The 17,307-nt window shown below is 43.2% G+C and overlaps 1 protein-coding gene across 1 annotated transcript in view; it reads left to right on the forward strand.

Annotated features, from left to right (window-relative positions):
* CPS1 (carbamoyl-phosphate synthase 1) overlaps positions 1 to 15,774 on the forward strand; it is a 209,321-nt gene extending 193,547 nt beyond the window's left edge. Inside the window, exons 35-39 of the mRNA XM_073304767.1 lie at positions 4,109 to 4,207; positions 11,435 to 11,494; positions 12,533 to 12,645; positions 13,406 to 13,535; positions 14,742 to 15,774. Coding sequence (XP_073160868.1) covers positions 4,109 to 4,207; positions 11,435 to 11,494; positions 12,533 to 12,645; positions 13,406 to 13,535; positions 14,742 to 14,840 — 501 coding nt within the window. The 3' untranslated portion in view covers positions 14,841 to 15,774. The remainder of the gene's footprint in view (positions 1 to 4,108; positions 4,208 to 11,434; positions 11,495 to 12,532; positions 12,646 to 13,405; positions 13,536 to 14,741) is intronic.
* The last annotated feature ends 1,533 nt before the right edge of the window (positions 15,775 to 17,307 follow it).

Genomic DNA, 17,307 nt, shown 5'->3' on the forward strand with positions numbered 1-17,307 from the left:
TATTCTAAATGCCATGAAACATGATTGTTATGAAGATCTTTCTTACATATGAAGTAAGGATGATAACTCTCTACTGGTAAAATGCTCAGTTATGCTACAAAGACATTTCAACACAGACATGATGTGCGTTGGGCTTGAATCCACCAAATGTGCCAGAGAAGACACAGGCTGTGTTTTGCTTAAAGTAGCAGTTCCCAACCGTTAGCAAAAGTGTCGTTGGCATTGGCACTTTTGGTTTTGGAGACTGGTGCCAGGACTGACTAGAGTGTGGGTAAGAGAGGGCTCCAAGCTCAGCCCCTCCCCCACCAATGTCTCCAAGGTCTGTGTGAATAAAGTACCAATATTTCCATAAATAAATACATTTGATGAATACAAGGCTGAAGTATAAGTGAAATATAAGCAAGAACAAAATGTACCAGGGCTCCAAATTTCTCTCGACGGGCCTGACTGGTGCTCTGCTCTGCCTTCTCCATACATCCATGATGAATCTCTAGGTGACCAGCCACACACTGATATTGCAAGTCTGACAGATGGAGTCATCCAAGCATCAGCGTAGTTTAGAACATGCACAATTGAGTTGGAGCAAGCAGCTGCGATCCAGGTGTTGGTATGATAAACTGATTCATGTGGCCAAAAGTTTGAGAACCCCGGCTTAAAGGATGAGTTTTTAGCTTCAGCTGTAGGCTATTACAGTAATAACACCTGGCTATTACCCAGACTGACCTGAGCACCACTCCCAGTCTAATAGTGGGTAAAATGTGGAGAAAATCAAGATTTTTGAATGAAAAAGCAGTAAGTTAATTGTCATGAATTTTTTCCCTTGGTTTTTTTCAATATTTGCTGGTAAACTGTAATTTGTCCTTGACATTTCCCCAAGATTTCTGTTTACTACAAGTATGGGTGTGTCTCGGTATACTGAGCAATACAGTGTGATGTGTTTCACTGGGAAGGACAATGATAGAGTTGGTCAAAAAGTGAGACAAAGTTTTCATCCCTGTTTTTTTTTTCCTCTGAACTCAACATTTCAATGAAGGTCTTTTTCACGATTCCCTCTTTTTCAACCACCTGTAGAAATGATTAAAAAGAAAGAGAGAAAATGTTTGTGAGAAGTCTTAGAAATATCAATAGACCCTTTTTTTTTGGTCAAGATTCAAAATTGTGATGAAAATTCTCAACGAAATTGCATATTTTGACAATGTTTGACCAGCCCTAGAAAATAGTGCCTGTTAGCAATCTAAAATACTGCATGCAGTACAAAGAGCTGTACAATAGTCACTGTGTTACCAAACAGTGGCATCTGAGAAACCACAGCCTTCCTCTTGGAAAAGGAAGTAACCACGTGATAGCTATTACCAAATGCTGACTTTTTGAAGGCCATCATTGAACCAGCCTCCAGGAGTTTCAGTAGCATTTATTTCCCACGGTGTCTGTTTATTGTTTGTGGGTTTTTTGGTACAACCTAAAATTACCATCTACAATCAGTGGACTCTTTGAGGTTTCACTGGAACATCGTGTTACTTGATGATACTAACTTCCTTTGTAAAGCAGTTCGAGCTCTATTGATGAAAAGCACTATATAAGAGCAAGATATTTATTTACTTATTTATTTATGGTCTCTGAACTCTTTCCATAAATAAATGCTTAGAGCCATGCGACAAGCAACTGTGCATTCGTCTTTGAGAGTTGGTCCCTATGTGTCGTCCACATGTGGGCACACATGTGTGCCATATGCCTGACTCTGGAAACTGTAACAAGTAGAGTCCATTGGCCCACACATGTGCAGTAGATCTCCTCATGCTCCCGGCCCAAGGGCATAAGAGACAGTGCAGGCCAATGCTTCTCCAGATGCTTTTTAACACTGTGTGGCCTGAGTTTCTCTCTTGATAGAACCTGTAAATAGATTTGTAAATAGTTTTATTCTTCACAGCTTTTATATTAGTATAGTTAGAGCTTTATAGTGTAGTTACTGTTTTTCCCTCTACTGGGGACTCCCTCCCGGTGGTCTGGGACTTTGCCCACATTCCTGGGGTTCAAGAATTACGTCTTCTGCCCTTGCTTATTCTCCATGAGCCATGATCACCAACACTGCCTCTACTGTTTGGGTGAGACACATATCTGTGCAAAATGCCATATTTGTAGTCATTTCCACCAAGAACACTCCAAGCTTGTGAACTTTGTCCCAGGAAGCATCTTATCGAGTATGCTGTCAGGCCCCATTCTGATCTGGGCCAGGGAGACCCACTGTACATCGGCCCCAACACATGAGCAGTGCCCATCTAAGCTCTTGCTTAGGAGTGGAGTCGGCAGCTCCTAAGCCTAGAAGGACTCTTCTGGTGAGAGTAGGGTGCACTGTCATTGTCACAAGGACAGGTCCCTGTTCAGGACTGTCCACAAGAGATGTAATCCCTCCCCAAGCCCATCAAGGTTGGGTGAGCCTTCGCTCACAGGTCCTAAAGGATGGTACCACTGAAAGCCCCTGGAGGGTAAAGGATGGAGGGTAAAGTGTGCAAGAAGAAAGATCCACTGGTTCCAATGGTGATTCCAGCTCCAAAACACAAGGACTATCATCCTCTGGTTCCATCTAGGAACATGGTTCTGGACTTATCATTGGTACTGGTCAGGGATCAAACCTATAGCTCAATAGGACCTCAGTTTTGTACTGTCAACACTCACCACACCACCATCTAATCCCTTGATGACATGCTCCATGTCCCACCTGTCCATGAATGTTGCATTTTTAGTTGCTATCCCTTCAGCCGGGAGGGTGAGCAAGTTGGGAGTCCTCATGGCAGACCCTCCATATACGGTTTTTCACAGGAAAAAAGGTATCCCTTTGCCTCTATCCATCCTAAGTTCCTCCCCAAGGTTTCTTCTGAATTCCACATAAACCAAAGTATCCACTTACCTGTCCTTTTCCCAAAACTCCATGCTTCTGCCAAAGAGACAAGACTTCATTCCCTCGACGTCAGGGGGATGTCCTTGGTGTTCTATCTGCGAAGGTCCAAACCTATCAGAAAATTACCAAGACTTTTTCTTGCCATAGCAGAAAGATCACGAGCGCAAGCCATGTCCTCTCAGAGAATCTCTCAGTGCATTCCTGGGTGCATCTTGGAGTGCTACAGGTTAGCAAGCATGCCTCTTCCTGACAGAGTCAGGGCACGCTCCATGAGGGCGCAAGTTGCCTCTCCAGCATCCCTGCAGGACGTTCCAATGCTAGACTTATGCAGAGCAGCCACACGTTTGCAAGGCATTCACGCTAATTCAGGCATTTCCTGTGGATGCAGCAGTGGGAACTGCAGTACCGCATTCATCTCTGCTGCCAGCTTCCTCACACCCCCCTCCAGTCTGAGCACTGCTTGTCAGTCACCCCAGTGTGGAATACACATAGGGACCAGCTCTCAAAGAAGAAATGGAGGTTGCTTACCTGGAAAAGGAGGTTCTTTGAGATGTGTGGTCTCTATCTGTAGTCCACCACCTGCCCTTTTCCACTCTGCTATGGATCCTGTTGAATCCGTGGTAAGAAGAGGAACTGGAGAGGCATCAAGCCACTCTGCCTCTTATCTCCTTGGTTGGGAGCATGAGCAGACCTACTGTGAATATGTGGGCCAGTGGACACTGCTGACTGCTTTTTAAAATTTCTGGACTCCAGCACGTATGGACACACATGTGTGGGATACAGATAGGTACCACATATCTCAAAGAACTTCTGTTTTCCTGCTGCAAACTTTACATTCAGGCACCGGCACACAGTTGCATGTCTAATATTTGCTGTTATTTAAGCATTAAGTCATATTAAACATTGTGTTACAAGCTCACATGCTGTGAACCAGACGCTGTGTTCGGTGTCCAAATAACTCAGAGCAGAATCCATTTATGTTGCTCCATGGTGTGCTGCTTGAGAGTAAAAGATTGCTTAGTCCTTCATTATTGCTTAATTAAAAATGTAAGATTCATCTGTGCTGATCTGCTTTTACTCTGTTGATGCAAAAGAAGTCAAGCCGGGTGCTACAGAAAGAGGGGAAATGCGCACGCCTTAAACAAAATGTTCCATAATGTTTTTTTAGTTGTTGTTTGTTTCTCACTCCTCTGCCTTGTTCTTCCCTCCCAGGTTGCTTGCTTCGGGGAGAGCATCCATTCTGCCTTCCTGAAGGCAATGCTCTCCACGGGATTTAAGTTTCCACAGAAGGGAATTCTGGTTGGAATCCAGGTGAGTACCAAGAGTTTGCAAATCAGAGCAAAAAAGGGAAGACGGTATAGAGATGGTGTAACTGGCACTTCACTTTCCATTCACTTATTTATGTTGGCTTTAAATGGAAGCTCTCTGCATGAGGGTCCTTCTGGTGCCACAACAGACAGTGGTGTGTGAGTATTTGGCGGGAATGAGCTGTAAACCTGTGTACTCTCTTGCTAGAGGAGGAATTTTACTGGATTCCACATAGTGGGTGATCTCTCCCTCACCTATGCTCACGTGGCATCCAATGGCTTTGATGGGGGCTGTAGGGGAGTATATCTGTGGGCAGAGTTGAGACCATGGACCTCTGCACTGGGAGACCCGGGCAGAGACGGGTCTGAGTTGCCTCACTGTGGTGGATGAAGCCCAGATCATATCTAACCAAAGATCCACTCCAACAAGAAATCAAAATCTGCCCCCTGTTCCCACAAAGTGCTTGTGACTCTCATGCATTTCTCTCTGGTCCTGGGGCCTGAGCTTTCTGTCAGATCATAGCCACACTGCTGCAGAAGCCCATTAGGTAGGCATCTCACAAGCCCATAAAGTGGAACTCTGCTAACCTGCACACTTAATAATCTGTACAGAAAATGGCCATCTCTGTCCCTCTGTCTCCACCAAAATTGCATGGCCAGACAGAGCTGTAGTAGAGTCTCCTAGGATGAAAGATTTTTGCAAAGTATATTACAGTTCAGTATATGTGAGGTGCAGGAATCTCCTCAGGCTGAGTTCTGCTGTCTTGGCTGCCTAATAGGAGTGAAAGGGTGGCACCAATTAGTTGGTAGGGTCAGAGATCAGTATGCACGGCTACTTCCTCTTCTGTCTGCTGGGGTCTGCAGCCGGCACTCTGCCTCACGATGCTGTTGCTATCAGCCAGCTGGAAGCATGCAGCACCGGGCACTTAGAGCAGGAAGCTGTGAAACAGGAGTGGGACCAAGACAAAGCAGTGCTGTGATGCTTCCAGTCCCGTTCCTTTGTGCTCACCGTTACCTTGATGTTGAAATATTCCCAATTAATATGACACGGTTAAAAGATAAAGGTGCAATAAAACCCAACTTAGTTTTCAGGTTCAAGCCTCTGGGTTGGTTTCAGAAGACATATTTAGTAGAGGACCACTAGGCGACACTTGGAATGATACAACCAAACTTCATGCAAAAGCAAAATGGTTAGTTAAGCAAACAGACATGCAGTTACTACTTACACAAATGCTACTATTACACTCACAGACAAAGATGAAGTGATGTATCAATCAGTCCACTGACAACAGAGTAAAGTAAGCTTTCATGGCTTATGCCCAAATACATGTGTTAGTCTCTAAAGTGCCACAAGGACTCCTCATTGTTTTTGCTGATACAGACTAACAGGGCTACCCCTCGGAAACCTGACTCCCTTTATACTCCAGTATAATGCTAATTAACATTAAACAGCCCTATACCACAATTAGATGTCCGCCACCTTCTTATTGGGTCTTGACGTTACACATTATTTAAATTAACATCTGCACCATTGTCCTTCCCATACTATCAGTATAGATAGCATTTTAATAAAACATTCACAGTTCTCAAAAACACTCATTAAAACCTTGCTCAGACCAACTATAACCAAAACATAAAGGTAACATAACCCTGGGTTATGTCCTTGCTAACTCTTACTTTCCAATAACACTCTGTTTCCAATTTATCACTTTCCCATACTCCTCTATATGTAGGCTAACTTAAGCCCCAGACCTAACTTCTACTTATTTCTTAACCCAAACCATCCTATATACTATATCCCCAGAACCCATGGTAGACCACAGCGCTCTCTGCCTGCAGGGCCACCTCGTGGAATCTCAGATCAACCTTTTCTGGCTCTAATGGCTCTTTTCCAGTTTGGGCCCTGAATCTGTGGATGCAGCCCTTACTGTCAGCATTCCCTCCAAATCACTGTAAGTGGCAGCATGTTTAAATGGTGTCATTGGGGAAGTCCTTCATTGCAAGGGCTTTTGCAGAGGGAGCTAAGGAGATATTTGGCCTAGCCCATTTACAATTCTGGATCTGTAATGAGAATATGCATCTCAGGATAAAAAAGACAGGGAAAAACAACAACCCACATACAGTTTCTCGACACTGCAGTAATTACCATCTGCAGGAGATACTGAAGTCAGATATGCTCATAAATCTTCTCAAGGTCTTGTATGTCCCGCCGATGATCAATCACATCATCCGAGACTGGAAAATTCTAGGGTCCCATAAAAACAATTGATGGCCCTGTGCCATACCACTGCTGTGCTTGTAATGAGCTTGCATCCTACATGGTTGCACAAAGTCAATAAAAAAATAATTAAAACAACACTGGTTCTCCAGCCAGTAGATGATTATTACAGACACTATCCTCATAAGAGTGAATTGGGCCCCAAGGTTCAATGGTAGAAGTGAGTCCTTGGGGAGTTTGAAAGGGTTGTAGGGGAAAGTCTCTTCTGCCAGCGGAGGGTGCCTAGGAGATGACTGATTACAAAGCAACATGTAAATCAACTGCACTAGTGAGAACACAGCATCGAGCCCAACCTCCTTCTTAGACTCATCAGAATGATAAATGGATTTAAACCACAGCTGCTAATTACTACAAACGTGCATCAAAGCGCTTTCTTGCCATCCAGAGATCGTTTAATGTCAGACCCTGGGCTCTTCCCATGGAGAGCATGCCCTGCAGTTGGTATCTTCACAGCTAATCATTGTAGGGCTAACATTTTGAAATACCAGCTCAAGAAAGCACTGATGTGTAAAATTTGAGCCTGTGTGCCTGATGCCAGTGCTGCAGGGGAAACAGAGAGTGAGCAGTGATTTGAGTTATGTAAAGGGTTAGTTGACGTCTGCACCAGCACCTGTTAACGGGAGCCAAATGGTGCTTGGGACCAAGGTCTTTCACAAAAAGAAAAACCCAAACAAACTTTAAAGAGCGCACAAAGGCCTGTCCTTTTCTATGAGTGTTGTACAGTTGGAAAAGAAAACAACAAATCAGGGGGATACACCCTTCTCCCAGTGCTTCGGCACAGTGTGTTTCTTAGATAACTAAACTCCAGAGTGATGTGTGTTTGAGACAATGAGAGATATAAATGAAGTATAGCGGTGTGAGCAGACACCATTATAAACAGGCAGGAAAAAAGGAGCCCCCGTCTCTGTAAATAATGAGCCATGAGAGGGTGGAGGTGGTTTATAACTGTAGGAAATGCCATTCTTATTTCATTCACATACATTAGAACAGATAACTCCAATGGACACGGTGGCAATATATGCTCATGTAGCAAATACAGATTCAGAAACAAACTGAATAGTATCTATAGCCACCAAGGACTTCACTGTGATAGACGCCATGATCATTCAGAACATCATAGCAGGGTAGAGTTCCCAGAGACAGGCCCCTGGCTCTTGAACTACAGGATGGTCTCTCTTAGCTGTTGTGATGCACTCAGCTGAACGGCTGAATCCATCTAGGAGAGGGTGCTGATGTACTGGGATGATCACCTGTTCATTACACTAGTACAGAGGTAGTACATTTGATCTGCAGGGGATGTTAGGCCAGCTGAGTTGAACATAAATGTTCCCTTTCGGACATTTCAGTGGTCAGTGATTAACTGCTTCATTTGCTTTCCTGGCTGGACTTTTAGGTCCTGCAGAGCCATCAGAGTTATAAAAGGTAGAAAAAAGAGCCAAAATGGTGGCAAAGTTAGCTTCCCTGAATGGGACTAGGGGGCCCTTGCTTAGCATATTGTGTTTCTTCACTCTAATATGGCTTTGTCTCATTTGTATTAACTATCCAGAGATGAGGAGAGTACATCCCTCATAGGATGGAGAAACAAAACCAGAAGTAAAAGGGATATCTTTAATTTTCCTCAACATTGTATCCTTCTGGCATATATTGTTCCCACTAAAGGTTCAAAGGCTCAGCTAAGTTATTGATCAAACATTGTAAATGGAACCAAAGATTTGTAATTAATGACACACAGCATCTTTGAGACATTCCAATTGCTTCGTCCTAGTATCTCTTTCTAGTCCTGGCAGCCCTTTTAGAGAGGCCACTAGACAATGTCCGTTTCTAATCGCTGCTAATAGAGTAGCACCTTAAAAATAGCAAAGAGGCATTACTTCTCCTTTTCCTTGCAACAAAATTCTGGTTGGATTATCAGCCAAGTCAGGTCACAGATCATAATTGTGTGTGCTGTAGCGTTCCACAGAACTTTACAGGTCAGATCTTCGGCAGATCGAAATCAGTGGCACTCCACTGAAGTTAAATGGAGCTATTCCCGCTTACAACAGCTGAGGGTCTGTGTTAGGGGGCTTATTCTTTCACCCGCTTACTTCCCTGGTCCATCTTGCATGAACAGAGAGCAACAATACCCAAAGTCCAAAGGCGCAAACAATTCAATGTTTATTGGGGTGAACTTCCAGCAAGCACAATTCCAGTTTCCTTCCTTAGTGTCCCCCTTCCCAGCTCTGACACCACAGAGCCTTGCACCTGTGTCCCTGTTCCCATTCCCCCACCCCCATTCCCTGTTCCCATTTCACCCCCTCACTTCCTGATTGACTGCAGACTATATAGTAAAACTTGAGTTCTGCTGAGCTATATCTTATCCAATCATTTTCCTGAAATTTAACTAACCAATCCTAACACATTGTAACATGATTATTTAACCAATTATATCCCACCACCTTAATTAGTTTACACCCAGCAAAATTAATTATACCGCAGACAGAAACAATCATAGAACCAGACAGAGATTACACAGACAAACAATAGGGAAATTGGGACTACAGTGATAAAACAACAAAGAAATGGGGATTTCACATCCCAGCTATTGATAAGTGAGTTCTTGCCAGACAGGATGCTGTCAAACTAAGTTTCCTTTTACATCTTCTAGGCACTTCCCTTTCTCTGGAGGGGATAGGCATTATCAGGATAGGATTGTATTCCTAACAGCCCAATAACACCTTATTTCAATGTGATTAGTTTGGAATGTGAGGATGTGACTGGTCGCTTCCCAGCTTATGGCTGCCTCTGCTGCTTAGCCAGAGGCCTTAGCCTAAGTACAGGGCCTCAGACTGTCACAGTAAGAGAAGGCCCTAACACCGGCAGACAGTGATTTTGATTCTTTCTTTTATACCTCTATAACTAGCTAAGTGATAAGAATACACCTACATTCTTAGAGCATAGGCCTTTATAGACAGGCCTGAATATCTGTGTCCTAACAGTCTGCTGTATTTTTTAATAATGGAGAATCTTGTGAAGCTGTGGAATGTGCGGGTGGCTAGAACCCTATATTTGCCATTAAATATTTTATACAAGAATAGTTGAAAAGCTCTTTTCATTTTCCTTCCTGATTGGGCTATTCAGTGATGCCTATAGGATGGACTGCATCTGTCTTACATCTGTGCTGATAGCCATGAAATGCTGAGAACATTAAAGGAGTGTTTTATTTTTAAATCCCATCTCTCTGAGCCTGTAGTTTCAGCGTAACCCTGTATCACAGCTACCATCCTAGATTATTAGGAGCAAAACCTGCTGTCTGCCCCTCACTGGACTTAAGTGCAAAGCTCACGATCAAAGCATCAGAATCAAGATTATATAGTTGCCTACTGAGCCAGATGTTGGTGTAAATTGATGTAACTCCATTGAAGTCCCTGATTTACACCAGTCGAAGATCTGTCCCTTTACCACTAGCCAGATGTCCCAGCAGTGCAAGAAGGATATTACAGGCTATAAAACTTTTCCTTTAAAGAAAAGAAATAAGCGTCCCCCTCCTGCAATAAATACCTTCCAGTAACTAAATCTGCTTGTTCTTTAGTTACTCATGGTTTCTTACATAGGTACTTTCAGTCAGCTTCTAAATCTGGGGCTGCTCAGATGCAAGCTGACAGATGTAATTTCTTTTTGTGGAGTGGCTGTTTTGTGTGTCACAAGTGTTCAGTACAGGTTTGATAGAAGTTTATAAGATTGTTGTGAAAGCCAACACCTCTGACCAGAAGGCAGAGCAATTCTCTGGCTGGGAAAGCTGCCAATCATGTCACGTTGTATATTTGTATTCTCCAGTTAGTGTATAGAACAGAAATGACTTTATTATGAGGTTCTTGCCAGGGTCTGTAGAGCTCAAAAGACTTGTTGACTCACTTTCTTTCTTCCTCTGCCCTTCTTGACCTCTGTGAGGGTTAGAGCATCAGCAGTTCCAGTGTGGAAAGTGTTTTGCATAATCCTGCTTCTTTACTGGTCAGAGTCACGTTACAGCTGAGATTCAGAATGACTTTACAGTGAAAAGGTCACACATTGCTTTTGATCTCTGCACTCCTTAAACCCCCAAAGTACAGAGGCAGCATATGTCCTTACTAGAATGTTATTTGCATTGTGCCCTAAAATGCCTGATGAATGTAAAGTCAAACGCAAATGTATAAAAGATGCTACGTCTTTGTTTCTTCGGTATGGTTGCGGGGTTTGCAAGTGCATTATGAGAGAGTCTTTCAAAGGTGCCAAGGGGATCTGGACACCCAACTGCCTTAGTTTCTAATGGAAATTGGGTGCCTAAATCTTAGGCAAGTTGGTGGTGTATGTATGTGAAAAGTGTGCACACAAACAGTGACTTCCCTGGATATTGTCGTATAATTGCAAACATGGCACCCAAAAGCAGCCCAAAGCCTGTGTTTCCCGTTTGAAGCTACTTCTTGATAGTTCTTCTGGGTTTGAGACCAGGCACTGCTGTTAGCTGTCCCTGAAATCAAGTGTTATAGAGCAGCCTTAAAAAGAACGGTTGCTAAAACCATAGGAGGAGACTTGTAAAGTAGGTTATAAAAGTCCGGTTGTCCTGACATTTATTTTGCAGGGCCATGTAATAATTGCAGTAAAACACTCTGGGGGATGTATTGTGTTAGCATGTTGAGGTATCTTGGCTGATAGTGGGATTTGGGCTTCAGTCTCATACCAGGCAATTAATTTGTAATGTTACAATATTGCACATGTCCTCAAGTGTCTTCATAAAGGAGAATGACACAGAAAGCCATCTAGTGAGGAAGAAAAAAATGGACACACCCACATCCACACATGCAGCTACAGATTGGCCAAGCAAAGAAACATATCTCCCTCTTAACATATTCTGAAAAAGCCCCGTGGTGTCCAGTGAAGGGGAAAGTTTCCTGTTGCTAGACCATAGCTTTGATGCTCTCTTTTGCGTTTCCTTTTCAGCATTCCTTCCGTCCCAAATTCCTTGGTGTAGCAGAGCAGCTGCATGAAGAAGGTTTCAAGGTACATTGCTTTGGGTTTTAAAGCTAGGTTTTCATGTGAAATCTGGTCAAGGGACAGCAGAATGACTTCTTGAGATCCTCTGAGTTGAGACGAGGACAAAGGAAAACAAGAGAGACATACCACCTACGTTTTCAAAGTGCAGTAAGGACTTTTAGCGGAATTGTTCCTGTCAGAGTCAATGAGAGTTACACAACTAAAACTCTGAACAATTATTCAATTGAAGAAACAGGATTAATTTGCTAGAGCCAGAGGTTTTTGCTTTCAAGGCTGGAAGAACTGCAGCTCTATTTTCAGCCTGCAGCAGTGATGTGATACAGCAGTCATGATACAGGTCCTCCAGAGGCTTGCAGAGTTCTCCAAGAAAAAGAAGCAAGCCAGGAAGTCCTATTTTTAAACACAAAAGGGGAAGGAAAAATCCTTTTACGGTGAAAAATCTGTATGGGGCCTTTAATATATTACAAAGCAGCATCTAAGGGTGTACAAACTTGTATTGTCTTTCAATTCACTTTTAATGAGGCAACTGTGTGTCCAATGTAGAACCTTTTTTCTGGGTTATCTTGGATCCATCATCACTAGAGAATATTAACATCATGACTGTAAAGCATTAGACCCTATTTAATAGAAAGCCCTTAAGGAGAACTGGCAGGCAGCTGCAGGGTATTGATGTAAATATTAGATGTATTGATCTGTTTTCTGTATGGCACCATTCACACTAGTGATTTAGGAACCTAAGTCCCATTGAAAGTCAGTGGGACTTAGACTCCTAAGGTGTTTTTTGGCAATATTACCTGCTGTTTACTGTCACTCATCTGTCAGAAGATCATTGATAACACAAACAACGGGAAAGTTATGCTTCTGCAGGTGGGTGTCTCTGTATATAAAGACACACAAAATGGGGCCTAATCCAATGCCCACTGAAATCAATGGGAGTCTTTCTATTGATTTCATTTGATCAGGCCCAGACAGTGCAATGCATGGTTACATTACAAGCATTTGTGTTATGAAGTAGGCAATAATATATTTTCCCTCTCAATGCAGCTTTACGCCACAGAAGCAACTTCCAACTGGCTCAATGCCAACAGTGTACCTACAACTCCTGTGGCCTGGCCATCCCAGGAGAGCCACACTACCAACCTCCCCCCAATCAGGAGGTAAGACCTTAGCCCAGTTTGTGGAGATGATGGGAGTCTTCAGCAAAAAGTGAAGTCATGGGGGTGGGGGGAGAGAGAAGAGAATCCTGGCCTCACTGAGGTCAGTGGCAGAACTCACACTGACTTCTTCCGGGCCAGGATTTCACTCCAGGGCTTTATGGGTCACTGTTCTGCTGCGGAAAGGCGTATTCAGCTCTGCCTGTAATTGTGATGAGAAAGAAATTTACCCCTGTTTAATCAAGAAGTGTGTAATTAATAGCACCCATTTCTTATAGCATTGGAGCAATTTTACTCCAAGTCTTTCCTAGGCTCCTGGCACGTCACTGAGGTTCATACCTCACCAAAGCACCAGTATATGACTACACTCTAGCATATGCAGCAGTGTATGTCATAGCTTTAAATTAGGACAGTTGGGATCTGAACCTTTAAAGGTGCTGAGCACCTCCTGCAACCATGAAGGGGCACTGCAGGTGCTCAGCAGTTCCCAGAATCAGGCCCCTAATGGAGTTGCACCTAGTTACAACAAGGCTGAATTTAGCCCTATGTCGAGGTCACACAGGCAAATCCAGCAAGTGAACCCCGAGCTCCTGAGTCCCCGTGCAATGCCTTATCCACTAGCCTGTCCTTCCTCATTACATTTTAAAATTACATTTTAAAGTGAATTAAAAATGCCAGTGCTCTTCAGTTGAACACACATACGTTCACTGAGGATTTTCAGTAAGCAAAGTATCCCTTAGTGTCTTCGGTATTGTCTTTTCAGCTTGATAAAAGATGGGAACATAGACCTGGTGATTAACCTCCCCAACAGCAACACCAAGTTCGTCCATGATAATTATGTGATCCGCAGGACAGCTGTTGACAGCGGGATTGCTCTCCTCACTAACTTCCAGGTATCTCCTTCGCCGTTCTTTCTTCTCTTAGTCACGGTAGTGTCAAAAGTGCTGGGGCCATTTTGAGCTTCGGATCCAATATTTCCGGACCCCTGTTAATGTTCAACAAATGATGATGTATCTGAAATTGTAGCAAAGTGGTTGCCTGAATACATTTTCTTTACTGTGTGCTGTAGGACAAGATTTTTAAAAATGCATAGGCTAGATCCTATGTCACTGCCTAGGGCCACTGATGTCTCAATTCCATCTTTAGAGCAAATTCTCCAGTACAGGATCATTATAACATCAGTAAATCATGCTTAGTAGCAGCTTCCTGTCATAGCTGTCGAAGCTCAGAACAAGAAGTTGCCCCCTCTTTAAAAATCTTGAAGCAAATCTGTACTGTTGCAATATCTCAGTCCAAATGAATTTGATACTTTCTGGGGCAGCTTATCATAGAATATCAGGGTTAGAAGGGACCTCAGGAGGTCATCTAGTCAAAGCAGGACCAATCCCCAATTTTTGGCCCAGATCCCTAAATGGCCCCCTCAAGTATTGAACTCACAACCCTGGGTTTTGCAGGCCAATGCTCAAACCACTGAGCTATCCCTCCCCCCAGTTAGCTTCCTAACTGATAACAAAGCTTCATCTGTTAGCTATCTGGGGTTCCTGGCAAACTACATTTCAGATATTGATAAAGGTAGGGACACTTGCCTTCTGTCTGAAATCTATGAATTCCAACATATCTCTGATAGGAGACAGCTGGACTCTGCTTCCCAGCAGAACATAGACCATCTCTGCAATTATGTATAACAATCATTAAGGGCCCATCCTACTCCCATTGGAGTCAGTGACCAAATTCCTGTTGACTTCAGTGGGAGCAAGGTCAGACCCAAAATTCACGGGCTGGAGCTAGCCAACCTGCCAACAGCTTGTGTTCAGTTCTTTTATAGTGGAGTTTTAATCCCTAAAGGGAGGAAATAACCCTATTTTCTCTATAAAGACTGGGATGAAGCAGAAAAGAATATCTTGCATTTATATCATGCCTTCCTCCTAAAGGATCCAAAAGCCTTTACAGGCTTGTCTGTTGCTCAGGGTGGGCCCTGGGATGACCTGGCATGGAGCAGTTTGCAGGATCAGGGTGTAGAACTGGTGTGCTTGTCTTATTAATCAGCCCCCCTGGAAAAGGCTGCAAAATGATCGGTCTCCTCTGCTTTATATTTCCAGGTGACAAAGCTTTTTGCTGAAGCCATCAAGTACTCTGGGAAAGTGGACGCTAAGAGTCTTTTCCACTACAGAAAATTAAATACCAGCAATCCACCATAGAAGAGGCATCACCAGCGTGAATCCAAGTCTTCTCACACCAGGATAAAGGAGGAATCCCAATCCTGGCTGCTGAGACCATCTGTCCAGCCCATATTTGGTTATTTACATTTATTTCCTAGGATCTGACATTTTTATCTTTGTAACTTACCAAGGAGACACAGTAACTCTTACCTAGCAATTCCCAGTCAGCCTTCCCCCTCAAGATGTTTGTTGGAAAACATTATCCATGCCTTCCCTGTTTGGAGCTAATATTCACTAGCTGGTAGATTGGTAGAGCCAGACCCTACTATGCTGGAGGAGACAGAAGAAAAAGTATATGGTCCTACACAGCAGTGGTTAACTCTGTCTTTTTATACTAATTCCTTGAAGGTTTCTTTCTGTGTTCTCCTTAGACAGCCCCTGCCACACTCAGGTGCAAACGCTAGAGTCTGTTCCACACCCCACCCCATTGAACTGTCAGGTAGTTTTTGTCTATTTCCTGTTGTTGACTATCAAAATCTTTGCGACTTTCTCCTTTATAATAATCAAACCTGATGCTATCGCAGTTGCCTGCCATAGTACAGACCAGCGGGATATGTTGAGCGTGACAGGAGCTCTTTAAAGTTAAAACACAAGAATTCACTGTTATTCTCCGACAACAAATGATGGGTATACAGCTACTTTTTGTTTGGTTGGTTTAATCCTGGCAGAGTGTCAGCTTTTCCAGGCTGCAGATTTGAAGGGGGTTTGTGCTGGAATCACTTCTGAATTCTGTTCAGTCCTTAGTTCTTGAATTTGGTTTATTATACGAATCCCGGACTGCTACCAGTGCATCACAGGATTCTTTCTCAATCTAATATATTGCTTCAAAGGAGGATACTCCCAAAATGCCACCCTGCTCTCAAACATTTTGGATTATGATTGTGAACATTAAACTGGAATACTTTCAAAATGAGATTCGAGTGTTGCAATTCTTAGCTCATTCTGATGAAATTACTCTGTCTTTGCCTCTCACCCAATGTTTCCTTTCTGGATGCCATCCCATCCCAATGGTTATATTTGTTTTGTATTGCAGTAGCACTGAGGCATGGCCCAAGATCCCACCGTGCTAATGCAATATTTGTTGTCTCTGTTGCAGCAGTGTTTACAGGCTCCAGTCAAGGATCAATGGCCATCGTACTAGGCACAGTCCACACATACAGAATAAAAAGATTGGCTCTGCCTCATAGAGTTTATAATCTAAGTACTTTTTGTCCCTCTCTCTGTTGCTTAATTTTGTAACAAACTGTGCTCTCTCTTAACATATACATGTAGTGCCCAGCCTTAGGAGGATTCAAAGAGGCATAGGACGCTTAAATGGACAACAGAAACCTCCAGAGTTGTTATAGTTAATACCAACAAATTATTAATGCTCACGCTTCAGGGTTTAAGCCAATCTCTAACTATTAGGGTTTAGGATTAGACCTTGGGGACAGATCATGCCACATTGACTTACTATGGGGTTCCGTGCATTTGGTGTTGGCCACTGTCAGAGACAAGACACTGAACTGGATGGACGAAGGTCTGATCCCATCCGGCGACTGCTATGTTCCTATCATTTGCATTTCTTTCAGATATTAACTTTTATGATGAACAAAATCCTTTCAGCTTCTTATCGTGTGAAGTTTTTGCACTTTTCAGAATGGTGATGTCTGTCTTTTTGTCTGTCTTTTCTTTTTTAAATTCAGCTCAAAATGAGCGCAGAGCAACTGACTGTTTGCCCATTCAGTGGTGAAATGAGATGAATTATAGGAGTTAACTGAGCAGTGCCTTCCAAATATACCCTATGCATTTTCAGTGGCAAAAATCCAGCCAGCAACTAGTTCTGTCTCATTCCCTCCCTCTGGCAATTAACAATGTAATGGCTGGAAATTTCCATGTGCAGTCTTTCTTTCCTTCTCTATTTTGCTTCTGTCACCGTGCACCCGAAACCCTCCAGCATATCACACCCAACTCATTCTTAAATACTACATGTGGGCCAGGTTCTTCCACTCTCACTTACCGTCATCTGTGACTAGCCCCATTTGAAACGAATGGAGTATTTTGGAGTGAGGCATGATTCAACTTGGGTAAAGACTTTTTAAATTAGGACACAGCTTTTTGCAGGAAGGTTTGATGGCCTCAGCCCCAGTGGGAAGCTGTCATTCTTGATTGAAATAATTTACCAAATGTTTGAAATGGAAAGTTCTGTACATCACAGAGAAGGCAGCAGTGGGAAAGAGCAGTAAGAGAGAACCCACAGCCCATCCACCTGTTAATGTTAAAAACACGGAAAGGAAAGATGATCCCGGAAAAGGACGGAGACCCCATCGACTACTGGAGACATGTCAGATGCAAACAAGGAGTCTGATGATGTAACGAAGGCTCTGTTTAATGAGTATCTAGATAATGGAAATGTTAAAGAAGTAACCGGGCATTCAGATCTCATCCCTTAGGAAGCAGAGAGAGA

This window comes from Lepidochelys kempii, chromosome 11 (assembly GCF_965140265.1).
Source record: "Lepidochelys kempii isolate rLepKem1 chromosome 11, rLepKem1.hap2, whole genome shotgun sequence".
NCBI classification, from domain to species: domain Eukaryota; kingdom Metazoa; phylum Chordata; order Testudines; family Cheloniidae; genus Lepidochelys; species Lepidochelys kempii.